Here is an 18554-nt window from a genome sequence, read left to right on the forward strand (position 1 = left end):
CTTCAAGAAGCCATTCTGAAAGACTAAGATTGAAGTATAAGATGTGTTAACATATGTAAAACATGTTTAGGATATCTAAAATCATGGTCTTTCGGGTGGATGTTTGGTAATGTGTTAAACATTATTAATAATCACTAAAAAAATCCCATCATTGAAGGTTAAAGTATAGGGTATTGACATGGTTCAACTTGCACTGTGAAGATTATATACAGCTCTGGAGAAAATGAAGAGACCACTAAAAATGATTAGTTTCTCTATTTTTTCTTTTTATAGATTTATGTTTGAGTAAAATCAACATTGTTTTATTTATTCTATGAACTACTGACAACATGTCTCCAAAATTCCAAGCATAAATTTAGTATTAGTTTGCAGAAAATAAATAACAAAAAAGATGCATTGTTTCCAAACCTCAAATACTGCAAAGAAAAGTTCATATTCAACAATACTAATGTTTTAACTCAGGAAAAGTTCAGAAATCAATATTTGGTTGAATAACCAGGAGGCTTTTGATGAGGTTCACTGCAGTAGGCTCTTCATTTCTTCTAGAGTTAGAGTAGCTGATCAACCTGGGCATGGCCTACAACATATGAGACGAACATTAAATACACCCCTAAAACGACCTACTTTTAACATATATAATACAATTTTTATAGATGATTGCAATGTTTATCCGTTTTTAATTAAAATACATCCCATCTTTTTTTTCTTTAAGTATATAATATAAATACTCTTCAAATTCGGGAAAGACAAGAGACACATCATACAAGTAAGGCAGACTTATGTTGAGTTTCATGAGTCAGAAAATAGCTACAAAATTAGCTACTCGCTTGAACTTGCCCATTTTAAATTCAGTTGTTTAAAACAGGTGTAGATGTGATACATAAGGGCGGATGGGAATCAAAATTGTTTCACCTGGATTTTATCTTCAGGGTCATACTTCAAAATAAAGAAGTCAAACCTACATTATGTACAGTACAAACAATATACTCCGATCCAAGGAATGTGCAACTGAGTAGGATCATTTTTATAACCTAGTCAATATTAAGTGAGAAAAAAAATCTTAATCGGCATTTCACTATCATGGTTGGGTTTATCTCTAGTGGTGATGAGAGAGCACACAAGGACGAGGTCACCAGGTTGTTTTAATCACAACATGGCCATTAAAGAAGCGATGGTTGAATCCAGAAGGATAACCATCAGAGGAGAATGTGTGGAGAAGGTGGCCAGCTTTACGTTCCTGGTTATGCACATGGATACAGACTTGAAATGAAGATCTAACTCCACAGCAATGGTGAAGACAGCTTTTACAACAATGCTGTAACTCTAGTCTTTGAAAAGGACCATGTCTAATACAAAAGTATCATTTTTATCAATAAGTTTTTTCTTTTTTCTTATTTATAGCCGGACTATACACTTATTTCATGCTCTGTGTGGTTGTGAGTGGTTTGTTGTCACAGTATTTCTCTGTGGGTCAGTACATTAATTTCATTGTAATACTAAACATTATATGTTGGTACAATGACAATAAAGATATTGTCTCTAAATCTAAGATTTGATGACTATTTCTAATGGTGAAATCATTTTGCTAAGTGTTGACCAGCATTTAAAATACCACTGTGACCACTGGTATTATGATAATTTATCGTCTTAGTGAACTCCAAGTGCTTGAGATTGAGTGGCCATCCAAATTTTTACATCTGTGGTATTTATAGAGGGGCCTAGACTTCGACAGTCGCCTTGTCAATGGATTCTCATGAATGCAGAATCCATTTATAATGTGTAAATTATGACTCAGGTGTTAAACTGAAACTGGATAAAACTCATGGCTTCTCCTGCAGGAAAAGTTGAAAAACTTCAGTTTTGACACTATTGTTGCTTTTATTTTTTCTCCTCTCCAGGGGGTCTTTTTGTGGGCTGTAGTGTCCCTTTTAGGCTGACAGGCTGACAGGAAAGGGGAGAAGACATGCAGCAAAAGTCACCAGGTCCGGGAATCAAACCCACGACAGCCGCGTCGAGGACTCAAGGCCTCCAAACGTGGGTCGCGCTATCCCCTACGCTACCACAGCACTACCTATTGTTGCTTTTTAATACAATTTGATTATTCTTGCTTGATGAAGAAGAAGAATTAAAAATGGCAAATGCTTGTACCTTAAATTCTTTCTGCTACTTAGCAAATTGTCAAACGTCCCTGTTAAGGCATCTCATATGGACCAAAAAACATCATAATTCAACTGTGGGGTTTGAAATCTCATCCGAGGATAGAAAACAAGAGATTGGTTTTACAGTAGGTCATTACATGAATCGCTTGTTTTGTGAAGAGGTGTGCAAAGCCAACAAAAAGCACCTAATACATCCTGGCCTCCATCTAGTCGATAAGAGCAGAGGAACACAGGAAAAAGCAAGAAGAAACAGGTCAGCTGATGTGGGAATCAAGCAGTGAACAAACAGAATAGGCAGGTCACTGTCCCAAAAGGAAAGAGAAGCTTTAAAGCTGCTGAAAGGAAACTCCCTGCTGTTAAAAGGAACTACTGGAACAACGATATTGACCTTTGATATCTGTTGTATCCTAATTTAGATGCTTGGTTTTGTTAATACAACCTTTTTCAAATAAATTCACAATCACAATCTAATTTCCCATTAGTGTTAACATTAACATTTATTTTTATTCAATATTTGAATTTTACTCAAACCTGGCAACGCTTAGAAGTCAACAAGTAAATGATGATGATCAGGATTTTGACTGAAACGAAACGTCAGCTCTCTTTTCTATCCAGAGCGAAATAAAAGTTATTTTCCTTTCCATTATTAAATTCTTATTTCAGGGCTATCCTTTGACTAACACTTAGCCTAGTCTAAAAGATAAACAGAATAGCTCTCATTTGGTGCAAGTCAAATATATGCAACCACATAGGTTCATAAATTAAAAAAAAATCCTAAAAGCAACGACCAAGACACACAGTGATAAAAGCGTCCTAATAATCTAATCTGTCAAATTTCATCCACTGTCTCAGTCCATTTCTTTCTTCCCATAGGTTATGCTCTCAAAATTACCTGGACACAATTTGTTTTCCTGTAATGGACTATAAGGGCCATTTAAAGGTCTGGTAACCTGTTCAGGGTGTTTGCTGCTACTCACTCTGTGAAATAAGAGTCCTGAGCAACCAGAACTTGTCAGGTCTATTCTCTGATAGGCTTCAGGTGTCTCACTGCTTGATTGTGTTTTCCTGGTACATTTTGGACATCTATCATATTTGGCTTTCCTCGAATTTTTCTTATGACAGTGGAAATCTATAGTAACACCTTGTGAATGGCTTTGACTGAATTAAAAGACTTGATAATTTTATTCACATGAATAGGGAGTGTGCCTTGTACATATCACATGTCCCGACCAACAACAAGAGATAATTCAGTGTCTGGTTCTACTACAATAACTGAGAAGAAAGCGATTATGGAAATAACAGTATCTGCCAAACCTCATCATGAGAATCAGGTGAAAGCGTATTGTTGTCTTATTCAGGCCATTATCGATCAACAGATAAACTATTTTGCTTTCTTAACAATTCTCTTCAGCATCTTATGAAAGAACAGCAACCAGAGACCGATGTCCTAATAAAGGGTATTATGGGCCAAGCACAGGTGATTGTTGTTCTTTTACACCTTAGAAAAAATGAAATCCATCTTGGTACTATGTTACCATAGACAGACATGCCTTTCATTGTCAGGAGAAAACAAACATACAGTACTTCATTTAGTGTTTTTTAATTTATGTATGAGGAGGTGGAGTTACTGCTGGTCGCCACCTTTTTGGGTGGATCTCTTTTAGTCAATCAATAAGAGGCAACAGAGTTCCCCTGCTTTAAACTCTTAGTTTCACAAACTCACCTGAAATAGACTCAGCATTTCTGAACAAGAAGAGGGAGCAACCAAACAAAACAGTAAGTTTTACATTTCTGTCTCTGCTTAACTCACTATTATATCAGTTACAAGTTAACAAATGCTTGATAGAAACTAATGACAATAACCACTGTGGATCAATTTTGAGATAAAATATAACTTGAGTGAAATGTGTATTATTGTGACTTGGCTTATAAAAGAGCTGTACCATCCTTACTTCCCAGCATGATTTTAAAATTTACTTTTTCACGTAAAATGTCTATCATCCTTAAAAAATGGAATAAAGTAATTAAACAAGTCTATGAAAAAAGACTGACCCATAAATTTGATAATTAAGGAGAAAACACCTGGGTTGCAAACATCATTTAATAATTTTTGTATATTCTGCTGAAAGACAAACCAATTTTTTGGTTTGGTTTTTGGTAAAACTTTTACTAACAAAAGATTCATAGTGTTTACCACTGTACATTTTCACAATTATATAGTATATAGCTACTATATATTATACAGTACGATAATACAGTACTATAATACTGCATTGTAGTATTACCTGTTTATATGACTATATGACCAATTCTTTGGTACAATCATAGTGTTGATCCTGAACATAACTAGTATTAGCTTACATTTTGACACAACCCAGTGATATTAATATTATTATAAAGCATAATAATTTTATGCTGTTGAATACGCTATTGTTGGCTGCACAGTGGCGCAGTTGGTAGCACTGTTGCCTTGCAGCAAGAAGGTCCTGGGTTCGATTCCCGGCCAGGGTCTTTCTGCATGGAGTTTGCATGTTCTCCCTGTGCATGCGTGGGTTCTCTCCGGGTACTCCGGCTTCCTCCCACAGTCCAAAAACATGACTGTCAGGTTAATTGGTTTCTCTAAATTCTCCCTAGGTGTGAGTGTGTGTGTGCATGGTTATTTGTCCTGTATGTCTCTGTGTTGCCCTGCGACAGACTGGCGACCTGTCCAGGGTGTACCCCGCCTCTCGCCTGGAACGTAGCTGGAGATAGGCACCAGCAACCCTCCCGACCCCATTAGGGACAAGGGTGAACAGAAAATGGATGGATGGATGGATGAATACGCTATTGCTATTGAATACGTCTAGTTCAGGGGTATCAAAGTCTAGTCCTTGAGAGCTTCTATCCTGCAACTTGTAGATGCCTCCCTTCTCCAACGCCACTGAATTAAATTACTAGATTATTACCGGGTCTCTGTAAAGCTGAATGACGACTGATAAGTGAATTGAGTAATTTTATTTAGGTGTGCTGAAGAACATGTGCATAAAAGTTACAGGATTGTAGCTCTTGAGGACTCCACTTTGTTGTTTGGTGTGTATTTGCCCGGTGAACAAAAACCTAAAACTTTAGACTTAAGTGGAAAAGTCAATATTTTATTACTATTATGATTTGTTTGCTTGTTTGCTTGTTTGGTAAAATATGTTAATTTTGACATGCTTCTTTTTTCCCCTTTTTCCCAGATGGATGTATTACCTCTAATGCTCCTGTTGGGGTCGCTGTTTCTCTGTGGCCGCGTTGAGGCCCTCTCCTCTGCTATGGACGTTCTCAAACAGGATGCACGTAAGCCACAAACTCTCATCTGGTTTAATTAAATTTGAACTTCTTGGTGAAATTGTTTATTACATGATTGCTTCTTGTCTTAGTTTTGACAAGATGATACATTTTAATGCACTGAAAGAAGATCTGATCAAATCTCACGCATCAATGATGAAAGCATGATGATAAATGTCAGGATACTGATACTGACCGTGATTTTCCTGTTTTTGCAGTTAAGTGGGACATGTCTCTTACCTGCAGCAAGTGGGACTGCGATTGTCCTTTCAACCGTCAACGTGGTTGCTGTTGTGCTGCCAATGAGATGTACCAAGTAGAAGACGAGAGCTTCGTCAGGATAAAATGCTTGTGGGAGAAAATTATGTCCCTGAATAGCAGAGTAAATGCACTTTCAGGTACACCAATGCTTAAAAGAATCAAATATTGCATGAGGGCATGAAAGTGTAGTTGCTGACTAGTGTTTGATTTTTCTACTCAGGTGGTTTCAAGGTTTCCTTCAAGGCCACCATGAATCAGAATATAGCCATTGATATTCCTGGATCTACTGAGCGTTGCTTTGGTCCTTTCAATACCAATGTACCAATCCCTTACACCAACGTAGCGCTCAACAGTGGCAATGGCTACAACCCCTCACTGGGTAATAAGCACACCAGGAAGAAGTAATCTGAGCAACAATGGAATATTTTCTCACGCTAAATAAAAAAAAAAATACTTCCCTTCTTTTTGCAGGTGTCTTCACTGCCCCTTCTCCGGGCGTTTATATGTTTTCTTTCACTGCCTTCTCTTCCGTTGGAGTGGATGGACGCCTGTACCACAAGGTATCCCTACATTTCAAAGTGAAAATTTCTCTTCTGAGCATCTTGGTTGATCCGTTTGTGTTTCCCTTCGTCTGTGATGTCTATTGCATGTGTAGGTCCAGCTCATGAAGAATGGCAAGATGGGGGTCAGCGTGTGGGAGAACAATCGAGAAGATATCGAGGACAGTGCCACTCAGGTTAGATGGGAAAAGAGTACTACAAAGAAAATGCAAACATATTTTTGCTTTATTTATTTTTTACTTTTTTGCTGAATTTTGGTCAATGTGTTGCACATCTCTGTTTTCAGGTTGTGGTAATGGAGATGCAGCGAGGCGATCAGGTCTATGTGGAGCTGATGTCTGGAAGGAAGCTCTGCACAATTATGGAATACAATATATTCACCGGCCACATTGTGTACCCATACACTGAGTGACCAACCAGCAGGACATCAAGGGATCACTGAAATCCACTTGTCTTCATACAACGGAGAGAATAAATTCTTAATAAAAATGATTGTTACTGCACCAGGTCTGTGATCCTATAGCTTGAGAACCTGTGCTGTAGTTATACATGTGATTACAGACAGTGAATTTGCATTGCATGAATACTTTCAATATATAAAAAATGTACTTTTGTGAATAAAGGACCAGAACAGGCGGTGTAAAAACAAAACATGATATTTTGTTGATTTGGATGTAATAAAAACTTGTCTGAGTGAAGATGATTTTTTCTGGGCCAACATAAGCATACAACCTATACAGAGAAATGAGCAGCAGGCAGAGCTGTTGGCGGTTCATTTATGTGGAGCTAGTTAATGAACCAAACATACATGTGCTTTATAAACAGTGAAATTAGGTGCATGATGCAAAGCATGCTATATGCAATAACGCTAATGAATGCCACAGTAACAATATTTGTTGTGGTGAATAAATAAGCTGTGAATTGTTCATGTCTTTCTGTTTTATCTTCATAGCACACAGAGTCCAGCTAACAGTAGTTTAATCAACATTTCCATCTCGACAGCAAGGTCTGAGTGAAAAAGTTGCTTCTAGCTGACATCTGCTGTCTTGAAAAAGAAACAAAAACCTAGATTTATTTCCTCAATGTCTTGTTACAATTTTTTTGCCTTCTAAAGTATCACCAAATATGTAGCAGAAACAAACAGCTGGAATGGTTGATAGCAATAAATTCATTTGCAATATATTGTACAATCAGAAATACAGAATCAAAAATACTTTATTGATCCCCAAGAAGAATTTTTTTTTAATTTGTTGACAGTCCAAGAGTCAACGAATATTAGAAAAGATAACATATACACACAGCTTTTATGAAAATTATTTTTAAAAATGTCAAGTTATAAGCAATTTTAACAAAACCTGAATGCAAAATATAAGATAAAATAAAATCAAATTTCTGCATGGAATATGGAAATACATATGTCTGTCTATAAAGTATAGATATACATATAAACACTAAGTGAAACACAGAGTTGGGTATTGTATAATCTGATGGGCGACAGGCAGGAATAATTTTCTGTGGCACATTTTGTTATAGTCGCTTGCTGAAAGTGTTTCTGTAGCCGAGCAGCACGTCATGAAGAGGGCGAGACACTCTGTCTAAGATGACATGCACCTTGGACAGCATCCTTCTCTCCAACATGAGTCCTGCAAAGTACCAGAAACGTTTTGCTCTAGGCACTCAGCAGCTGCAAGTGTTAACTATTTTACAGTTTTTAGTCAAATAATCTGCCTGAGGCTCTCTGATTTACAAATTATCCTCTTCTTTAATTAAACTTTAACTAAACTAGCAGAATATCTTATGAAAGCATCTTACATTTTATAGTTCTTATTTAAATTACATTGTGAGAATATGCATATTGTGATCCAGTTGGTAAAGTTGCACTTGCAAATGAAATAATGTTTCTACGTGACGTATTTTCAATTTTTCATTAATGATAAATGTTAATAGCTGTTATTTCCGCTATAATACCACAGATGTGTTAATCCTTGTTGTAGTCTTCTACAGTCCTCATCAAAGCTGCATCAAAAGGAAAAGCACAAAAATGTCATCTGGTTCTACTCTACATCTCTACATCCAGCTGCTGGAGCAGGAATAAATGAGATGTCCAGAGGCGCATAAAAACCAGTCGTTACTGCACTGATAAAGCTGGCCTGGGTCTTGTTGATCGTTTTTCTTTCTTTTAGTTGCAAGAGATACAGTGCTGCGCGAAAGCATGAAAACTGCTGGAACGTTTCTGCATTATGTATGGTTGTAAGCAAACACTGCATTGTGTGATGTTGGGAGGTTTTAAAATTGACCAAAACAAAGTGTGAAGAAGGTGAAGACTGAATATTGAAAACTGCAACACATGGCAAAGTGAAATTTTAAACTCTTTTGCAAAACATTTAAGACACAGAATCTTACTTAACGGCAGAGCCTTTGTGAACGTCACTATTCGACTTTTCATCTGGGCCATTCTAATAAATGAATATGCTTATGTGTAAGATGTTCTGCCTTCCAGTTGAAAACAGTCCAAATAAAACAAAACATACAGAGCATCCAAAAACTATTCACAGAGCTTAACTTTTTCCACATTTTATGTTTGAGCCATATTCCAAATTGTATTAAACTAACTTATTCCACCAAATTCTACACACAAATATCACATTATGACTATGTCAAAAATACAGAGATATATATTTTTTCATTTTTTGCAAATTTACTACAAACAAAAAAACAAAAAAAATCTGATTTATGTAAGTATTCTCAACCATTGCAAAACACTTTGCTGATCCACCTTTGGCAGCAATTGCAGCCTCAAGTTTGTTTGAATATGATGCCACAAGCTGAACTGTCTTTTATCAGTTTTACTCATCCTTCTTTACAGTTCTTCTCAGGCTCCATCAGGTTGCATGGGAGACGTCTGTGCAGTCATTTTCAAATCTCTCCAAAAATGTTCAGATTCAAGTCTGGACACTGGTTTGGTCAGTCCAAGACATTCACAGAGGGGCACTGAGTCAGAGGTCAAGAGCTCTCTGGAGCAGGTTTTCATCCAGGATGCCTCTACATTAATCTTTCTCTCTATCCTCACTTTTTTTTTGCCATTTCCTGCTCCAGCAAAAAAATCCCCAAAGCATAAATTTGATGATCCCCATAGCGCACCTGAAACACACTTTGTTTTGTTTGACACAATGGGAAAGTCAAAAGAAATTAGCCAAGATCTCAGGAAGAGAATTCTGAAGCTGCACAAGTCCGGTTAATCCTTGGGAACAATTTCCAGACGCTTCGAGGTGTTGCTTTCATTTGTTCAAGCAATTTTACGTAAGTATAAACCTGATGGGAATATCCGACCGTCATAGTGCTTAGGATGGAGACGGAGTCTTTTGGTCCAAAATGTACAGGAAAAAAGGAAAAAGACCTTGCATGGATGCTGCCAAAAGCTGGTAAGAAGTGAATTTATGTACAGTGAAATATGTTGTTCTGTACCGACACGGGCTGAAAGGCCACTCAGCATGGACAAAGTCATTATTCCAAAAGAAACACAAAAAGCCAGATTGCAAAATTTCAGCAAAGTATTATGAGAAGCATGTGGAAAGATATCCAAAATGATTGACCCATGTCATACTGTTCAAAGCCAATACCAAATACTGAGGAAATGTATGCAAATTTCCAAATTTTGAGATATTAATGAATAAGTCTCAGACATATGCTTTCTCTCATTATTGAAGCATTTAGTAAATAATTCCCCTCCTGTCATGTGAGCTTCTGAGTCTGTCTGAAGATTTTAGTACCCTCTGTTAGGTTTTCTTCTAGAAGTGCCCTGTATTTAGCTCCATTCTTTCTCCCATTAACTCTATTCAGCTTTGCTGTCCCTGCTGAAGAAAAGCTTCTCTCCAGCATAATGTTGCCACCACCACATTTCATGGTGTGGATGGCCCATTCAGCATAACGTGTAGTGTGCTTTCTTTCGCACAGCATTTTGCATGTAGACCATAAATTTTAACTTTGTTCTCATCTCACCAGAGCACGTTCTCCCTCGTGTTTCCAAACTGCAAACAGGACTCCAGCTCTCATTAATGCTTCCCTTTGCCAGCTCGTCAGTTTCGGTGAAACATCATATCTTGGTTGTCCAGCAGCTGTGCCAAACTCCTCTCATATTCAGATGATGGATTAACCAGAGCTAACTTTGTTTTAAACTTCCAGACAACTTCTCTGTCTCTTGTTCTTTATGATCCTGTTTGTTCACTGACGTCCTCCTGTGCTATTTGGTTGTGGTCTATCTCATAAAACCAGAATAAAACACATTATGGTTTGGTGTTGTGACATGATAAAATGTGAAAAGGTTAAAATAGTATTAAAGGTTTTTCAAGGCACTGTGTATATTTTTGCAATAGCAGTTTCTTTTGTGTTTTGAGCACAGAAGCAAAAATCACACATGCAAACGAGAGTGTCATGCCAAAAGGCAGCAGTAATGGAAATGGAAGTGATGGAAATGTCACGAGCGATGGCTTGGCACACACTCACACAACACAACCCTCACAGGACTTACATGGAGTTCTGTGTCTTAATCTGAAAAAGATGAGGGTTTAATAATCTAATTTCTAGTCCTTATTCCTTTCCATCCTAAATGAGGATCATTATTTCTTCAACTCAGTCCTCTCAACATTTTGCGTGCGTTATAAACCAGGACTTCATGTCTTTTCTAAACATTTTCCCTGTTTTCTTTTCATTCCCTTTCCCATCCACCATCCCGCAGCCTCTTTGAGTGATGTGTGATGTGGCGAAGGTATTTGGAGAATTCCCTCTGACCAAAACCAACGCTGCCTGACTGCTGTCTCCCTCCTCTGCATGGGAATGAGCTCTACCCAAATAAGGCAGGGCGCTTGGTCTTGACGTGAGGAGAAGAGGCGCAGCAGACAGGGAGAGGTAGCCGCTGAAAGGCCATGGCCTTATAAGGGCGAAGTTTCCTTTTTTTTCCCCTCCTTCCCCCGCTCCCATTTTTCCTCTTTTCTCCACCCTGACTCTGACTCTCAGTAGGCTAGTGAAGTCATCAGTGCCTTCTCCTCCTTTTAAGCAGGCATTTTTGGGAGGGACGTCCCTGCAAGCATATACAAACTCCGAGTGAAGCATCCGCACTTGTCCCTCACACCGCACCAGCAACCAGCTCCGAACTCAACTTTTCTCTTGCACAGTGAGTATAACTTTAATTCAGGTCATTTTTCAAGATGAAGCTTCCAAAAACAGGATTTGTGTCAGTTTTTAACATTTCTTGTCAACACTCTTACAGTGAGATCTCAGATTGTAAATGTGATGATGAGGCTGTTATCTGAAGTTTAAAAAAATATATTGTAAAGTGGTGAAAACTCAGATCTAGTTCATGTTATTCTAGTTTCATCCAACTTCTTTTACATTTAGTTCTAAATGTAAGTTCATGCATTGTAAAATAATTTTCCATGCAAAGCAAGGACAGCAGAGAAGCCATCATATAGTGCAACATATCTGCCTCTGTGACACTGACATAGCTATGTTTGCACAGGCAAATGATCCAATGCCATACATGGCCTTTGCAGCCAAGTGTTTATAGCTGCATGTCTGGTATGAAGATGCTCTGATGAAGATGCAGATGAATAGGTGAGGAAGAAAGAAATGTGACTTACACCACCATAGAAACACACTGCCTTGCATTTGTGAACACATATGGAGCTAGTGCCTCATTTAAACGGTTTTCTGGAATGTTTGCACTGCAGATAACTAGCAAATCATTAAATATGGCAGCACACTAAGAGTTTCCAGGAACAGCAGATATGTAGGAAGCACCAGCGGGCAGCCTCATTTTCTGAACAGCAGCAGGAGCAAGATAAGGCTATCTTTTCTGCCAATCTTGCAGCAGCGGATAAACAGAGCAGAAACCCTGGAACCAAGTATCCTTGTCAGCGCGGGGGCTAGTTGGAGCACATCCTCGATTTCAGACTCAGATGTAATACATCAAATCTGACCAAGCAGCAGTTATGCTATGCTTGTCAAGCTAATCAAAGCCGCAAAGAGCCTTGGCAGGAGGCTCTAAAAAGGGCTCAGCTATGTCTGGCAGATCAGGGGGAACAGCAGCAGTTTTTATGCTCAGCTTCCATAAACCAGAGCCAAACTACAGCAGAGCCCTGAAGCAGCAGCTCAGCATCCTCCACACAAAGCTGAGAAAACCGTTGGATTCATCCCATCAGCAGCAGCGTTGCACCCAGCACTGATCTGCCAAGTCATGCTGAGGAGAAAAATGCTTATAATGACTGTTAGTCCCACAAAACAGTTTGCTCAATCCAAATTCCTATATGGGTGGTTAGCTGGTTCACTGTGGAAAAGGCATAGCTACATGACTCCACGTCCTTACATGCCGCCACAGTTGCCACAGCCCTCACACGGGTTTCCTGTTCTGGCGTTAGGCACGTTTACCATGGCGATAGACAAACAGAGCAGAAAAACACGAGGAGGAGAGGATAATTGTGGGGACTGAGTTGATGCAGTAATGCTTGTGGGAATCAGCACTTTTAGATTTCTCAAAAATAGCACTTTTGAAGTGGTTTTTTTTTGTTGTTGTTGTTTTTACATTTTAATTATAATGTTTTTATATTTTAAAGTAGATGACTTTCAATGACTTCAAACGAAATATTTATCAATCTGCACTCATGATACTGATTTATCACAATACATTCGGCCTTGCATTCCAACAGCTAGCAGATGTTCTCTACTATCAAAACGCTTGTTAACCCCTGGGTTACATTACCATTAACAGCCTCCGGAGTGTTTCTTTTAGTAGCACAAAGAGCAACTGAACTTGTTGCAGCTGAAGTTGCTGCAACATTTTGGGTTGTAAAGTATGTTAGGCTAGACGTTTTCCCACATGCTGTTTTTAATAAGCAGACAACACAGGAGCTTGTTTAGCAGATAGTTCTGACTTATTGGACCCTAGGCCGGATGCCAAGCATAACAACAGGTCCCTGGATGCCCATAAACAGTTAAATAGACTTGGACTCACTTAGCCTCCAAAAGTCTTATGTAACCCTGATACGGTTGTCATGTAATGCACATTCCTGGCTCCTTTTCTCTTCTCTTTTTTTCAGGCATTGTGCATGTAAACATGTCCCTACAATAAGTTCAGTCTATGCTATTTGCAGTTGTGGTTCACTGAGTACTTTATGACACTAACTACTGGTTGCCAATAAAAAAAAAAGACAAGCTGAGGACCTGTCAGACAAGCAATACGCTGCAATACTGATTCAACAGAGATGAATGCCTGTAGGAGCGTGTGGGGCCTAGACAGAAATGAAAATGAATTAAAATATATAAACTTGTGGCTTTAAGTTAGTGACTGTGTTGCTCAGCATGTGAGTTTAGTTTCGTGTGGCTTGGAAAACCACCACAGGAAAAGCACAATGTATTAAAGAGGGTTGATGGTAGCTCGCTGCGGACATTCTGGGCAGGAGTCCATTAATGGCTTTGGCACACCAACTCACAGTGCAGACATGCAGAATGTCTTTACTTAACTTTGTGAACCTTATTCAGAACTAAGGAAAACTTATGTTTTAAGGTCTAAAATTGACTGATTCCTACCAGGCGCTGCTTCTTTTACCACTTTGTGATTTCATACTTTTGCAGTTTCGGATCATTTCATATGTTTATGGATTCAGAGGAACTGTCTACCCGAGGTCATTTCATACCAAACATTCATGAGTTGATGTTTGACTAGACATATTTTGGATCCACTTTAGGTGGTTTAAAGTAATCTGTAATCTAATCATGATTCTCCACAAAATGCTAACTTCTAACAGGAGGTCTCTTGGAGTTCATTCAGGTTCATCTCGAGTTACAATCTGTCCAATCATGTTTAAACAGAGTCTGCTGTTCCCTACGGGGATCCAAAAAAAAAGTGAAGTGAAATCTTACATAATTTAAATTATATGTGCATGTTTACTTGTATTAATCTAAATAATGCATTACCCATGAAAACAAGCTTACGCACTATAGGTAAGTACAAGTGCACAAAATAGAAGTAAGACAACCAAACGAAATGATAGTAAAAATTGACAAAGGAGCAAATTTACTCATACATTCTTAGATCTCATAATCGTCAAGTTACCCATTTAGCATACAGATAAATGTAGTAGTGAGCAAACGCAAATAAAAGTGTTTGTCCTCCAAAGTTGGAACCGCAGGGAGAAGCAATCACAAACATTGGAGTGTAAAGAAATCTTGGCAGAGTGACTGAGTGAGAAATGGAGAGAAGGCTTAAGTCTCACTCCAGATGTGTGAAAGTTGGCAACTCTGTATGTTCCAGTTCTTGGACACAATCGTTTCTTGCATTCCCACTCTAAATTAAATTCAGATTGTCCTCTAGAAACATCATGTCAAACCATCCAGAAAGAAGTCTCCTTGAATCTCCTCAAATTCATCTTTAACATCTTAACTCCTTAACCTCTCTAGGAACAGGAAGTTGACGTGTCCTGACATCAAGATGGCAACAAAGGTTGGATGGCGCTGATAGCATTCTGATATGCCTTTTGCTCTTGGCTGGTGGTCCCAAAAGACTATGAATTTATTTAGTCATTATTTGTGGCAGTTTGCATTTGCTAACACAGAGTGCATATGTGTGTGTTTTAAAGGCAAAAGTGCAAAAATCGGATGGCTTTCTATAGTGCTCCTATTGTAAATCATTTTGCCCTAAACATCCTGACAGGGCAGAATGGAGTGCACTGGGAGACATGATGCTGTGAATTTCACTGATGAGCAGAAAATATTCAAACAGAGCAGATGAGCAGTTACACTTATCTACACGCTTCTGACCTGCATGTGGTCACTGTTTGTGCTGGTGAATTTTGTACACTGTATGCATTCATTGTGAAGAGAAACGTAAGTCTCAGAGGTATGCACTGGAGTCATATTTGGAGCCAAGTCATGAAGTCACAAATTGAATGAATGAAACAATTACAGAACAACTTGACTTTAATATGTTGTAGGCTACTGGTAGGATTTTGTACAAAGCTGCCACACAGCCAAGTGGTGTACACTATATCTGCAGTATCTGCTGATACTTAACTTAGGAATATGCGCCCAATAATGCCTAAATTGCTAATTGCAAAGTGCTTTTTTACAAACTCCTTATATTATTTTATAGAAGCTGGGAAAAAAAATTTCTTAAGGCTTTTGAGAAATATTGTTTTTACTTAGATTACATTTGTGGCCAAATTTCTTGTTCAGACTTGTGATTCAATGTTTACGATTAGAGACATGCACAGTTTATTTATATAGACTCAACTTGAGATTTGACTCAAGACTTAAGAGGAAAGACTTCAGACTTAATTCACTTGCAACACTATGACTTGGTCTCATGTCTAGATGTTTTTAAAGAAGGTTTTCATGTTAGCAGTGGGGTGTCTCTTTTGGGCTCCATTTAAATTATGCAAACGCTATAGTTTGCATAGTTCTATAGTTTAAATAGAACTGTCTATAAACATCCACTGTAGACCAAAAGCATATCAATCTGGAACATCACTGCACGACCAGTGGTAAGTATGCTAACGCAGCACTGTCATATCCACTTCTCATTTTCCAGAGTGTCGGCATGGCTAACAAAGGTCCATCTTACGGCATGAGCCGGCAGGTTCAGGATAAGATCGATAGCAAGTATGACCCTGAACTGGAGCAGATCCTGGTGGAGTGGATCAGCCGTCAGTGTGGCTCTGGTGTGGGCAGGCCAGAGGCTGGCAAATTGGGCTTCCAGACCTGGCTGAAGGACGGATGTGTGAGTTAGCTGACCCTGTTTGACACACTGCTTTTAGAAGAGCATTCCATAATGCAAACCTCTCTTTGTTTCATGTTAGATCCTGAGTGAACTTATTAATAGTTTGTTTCCTGGAGACAAACCAATAAAGAAGATCCAGAGCTCGCCAATGGCCTTCAAACAAATGGAGCAGATCTCGCAGTTCCTCAACGCTGCAGAGAAGTACGGCGTCACCAAGACTGACATGTTCCAGACTGTGGACCTATGGGAAGGTTAGAATGTGTTACTGTGGTGGAAGCAGACCAGTCTTCAGCAAATGATTGGTACTTTAACCTAAACATTATGTGCTGGTACAGGTAAGGACTTGGCAGCGGTTCAACGGACCCTGTCGGCTTTAGGCAGCTTGGCCGTCACCAAGGAGGAAGGCACATACAATGGAGACCCCAACTGGTTCTTCAAGTGAGTCCAGTAAAACAAACGGAATCAAACAAGAGAGAGAAGAAAATACAGTAAACACAATTCTTTTCATTTTAAATGTGTGACATTTCTGGATGCTGTATTGCAGGAAAGCACAAGAGAACAAGCGAGATTTCAGCGACGAGCAGCTGAAGGCTGGGAAAAACGTGATCGGGTTGCAGATGGGGTCCAATAAGGGAGCCAGTCAGGAGGGAATGAGCTATGGCCGACCCCGACAAATCCTTTAAAGTGTCCAGATATGCAAAACCTCCTTAGCCTTCTTTTCCCCTGAAGCCTCAGATGCACTAGACATCCTCCAGGAGCCTTTGGATAACTGACTGCTTCTTTATGTCTTAACCTTCTGCTTTAGAGTCAAGGAACCTCCTTAGTCTCAAAACCCTGCCTTAAGGTTCCTTTAAGTTTACTCTGGTGACCACTGCAGGACTCGGCATGCTTTCCCTACATCTGAATGTCTTAAGATGCAGCAATAACCAAAGAAATCCTTGTATACCAAAAGGCAATTTATGATTTTTACAGTGCATTGTTTATCAATTAGTTTCTCTTGAAATATTAACATTTTGTTATATTTTCTACATTTATAGAACATTGGTTCTACTTGCTAAGAAAGAAACAGTTTGTTTACAGAAGATTTAGAAGAAACTATTTCCAAATTGACAAGCACGACCAAAGGGTGTGCAGATACTCTTTAATTTTACTGCTACTATCGTTTAGTAAACTGCCATTTCCTACTTTGCTACACATGCTGTGTCAGTACCAACAGTTTTGTACATTGTCTTAATAAATAATGACTTTGACATACATTTGTGACTGTGGCTGGTTCAATCTTAATTGTGCATCCACATCAGCAGTAAAGACACATTAAACTTACTTTTTTTCTTTTGGTCAAGATAAAAAACCATTTTGTTTAGAAATGTTCATGCGAGGATTTCCACATAGTTTTCACCTAGTTTCTTTCTATTTCCTGATGTAACACAAACTGAAAAAGTACAAAATATCAGGCTGTGCAAATCATTGCACTTTAGCAATTCAGCACATGTAGTATTGTGTGACTGTCCCCAAAGGTCAATATTAACTTTTATGTGTTTTACTCTTTCATTTATTGAATTATAAATCTACCTTACAATAGCAGAACTTTACAAAATGTGTGGTTTTGATATCTCTTTTAATTATTATTTATATTTTTTGCAAAATTGATCAAACAGTACTGACTTTTTAATTTTTTTGCCAAATTCTGATTTTTTCCTTAACTGTAACAGGCTTTAGCATAACATGTTAGCAATTTGTTAGCATTACAGACTGTAAAGATCCATCTGAATGTCTGTTTCATGGTCCATTTAGATGTTTTACCTGCAGCAGGTAAACTTGTCACCTTCCATGACAGTCAGAAGCCAAAAACTCAAATGAATAAAACATAAAAACTTCGGTACAGCCGGCCTTCTCAATATCCACTGAAGTTGATGTTGAGTAACTTTGGGCCTTTCAATAATTCAATAAAATACTATGTTCTCAGAGAAAGGTGCAAATGGCTCCAGGCAAAACTCCTTCTTTTCATTCCCAGAAAAACTCGCTACACAACAACCAAAGCGGCAAAAATGATGAGATGATGAATGAGTGAATTGACCAGCATCCAGTAAAGTTTTATTCTGTGTAGCAGCAGCCCAAATGTTTCCATTTAAATTTCTTCTTGAGCCTTATTTCATTTCTGGCACTAAAAGAGCTAGCTTGGAGCTTTCACCATCACCTCCTGCATTCCAGTGCCAGTATTAGCAGCAGCTCTTTGTGTTTCCGGCTCCACCACCGACAAAACAGTTTTTTTCTTAGCACCAACTTTGATTTGGGCCCGAGGGAAGAACCGCCTTCACCAGGATCTGGAGGTGGGTTCATGAGGCCGGCAGCCAGTTAAAACGTTAAAGCTTGCAGTCTTTAGAAACTGTAAAAAAAAAAAAACAGACTGTCGAATGACAGGGGTCATGGAGTCCAAGCAGCTAACAGCTGGTATTTTCTGCTGAATCTGTAAACACTTAGTTCTTAAACACGGTC

The 18554-nt window shown here is 38.6% G+C and overlaps 2 protein-coding genes across 3 annotated transcripts; both read left to right on the forward strand.

Moving 5' to 3' along the window:
* Positions 1–3872: 3872 nt before the first annotated feature.
* Positions 3873–6987, forward strand: LOC102219061 (cerebellin-2-like). Its single transcript, XM_005804533.2, has 7 exons — positions 3873–3935; positions 5378–5477; positions 5687–5866; positions 5950–6108; positions 6201–6289; positions 6385–6465; positions 6576–6987. Exons 2-7 carry the CDS (start codon positions 5378–5380, stop codon positions 6699–6701), a joined length of 735 nt encoding a protein of 244 aa, XP_005804590.2. The 5' UTR covers positions 3873–3935; the 3' UTR covers positions 6702–6987.
* Positions 6988–11260: 4273 nt separating this feature from the next.
* On the forward strand, positions 11261–17314 carry tagln (transgelin). 2 transcript variants are annotated; one of them, XM_014470803.2, is made up of 6 exons: positions 11275–11459; positions 14741–14783; positions 15870–16058; positions 16138–16309; positions 16394–16496; positions 16603–17314. In XM_014470803.2, exons 2-6 carry the CDS (start codon positions 14772–14774, stop codon positions 16739–16741), a joined length of 615 nt encoding a protein of 204 aa, XP_014326289.1. In that variant the 5' UTR covers positions 11275–11459; positions 14741–14771; the 3' UTR covers positions 16742–17314. The 2 variants fall into 2 exon arrangements, with proteins under 2 accessions (XP_023207698.1, XP_014326289.1); XM_023351930.1 differs by lacking the exon at positions 14741–14783 and having other exon boundaries at positions 11261–11459.
* Positions 17315–18554: the final 1240 nt, after the last annotated feature.

Source organism: Xiphophorus maculatus, chromosome 18, assembly GCF_002775205.1.
Source record: "Xiphophorus maculatus strain JP 163 A chromosome 18, X_maculatus-5.0-male, whole genome shotgun sequence".
NCBI lineage: Eukaryota > Metazoa > Chordata > Actinopteri > Cyprinodontiformes > Poeciliidae > Xiphophorus > Xiphophorus maculatus.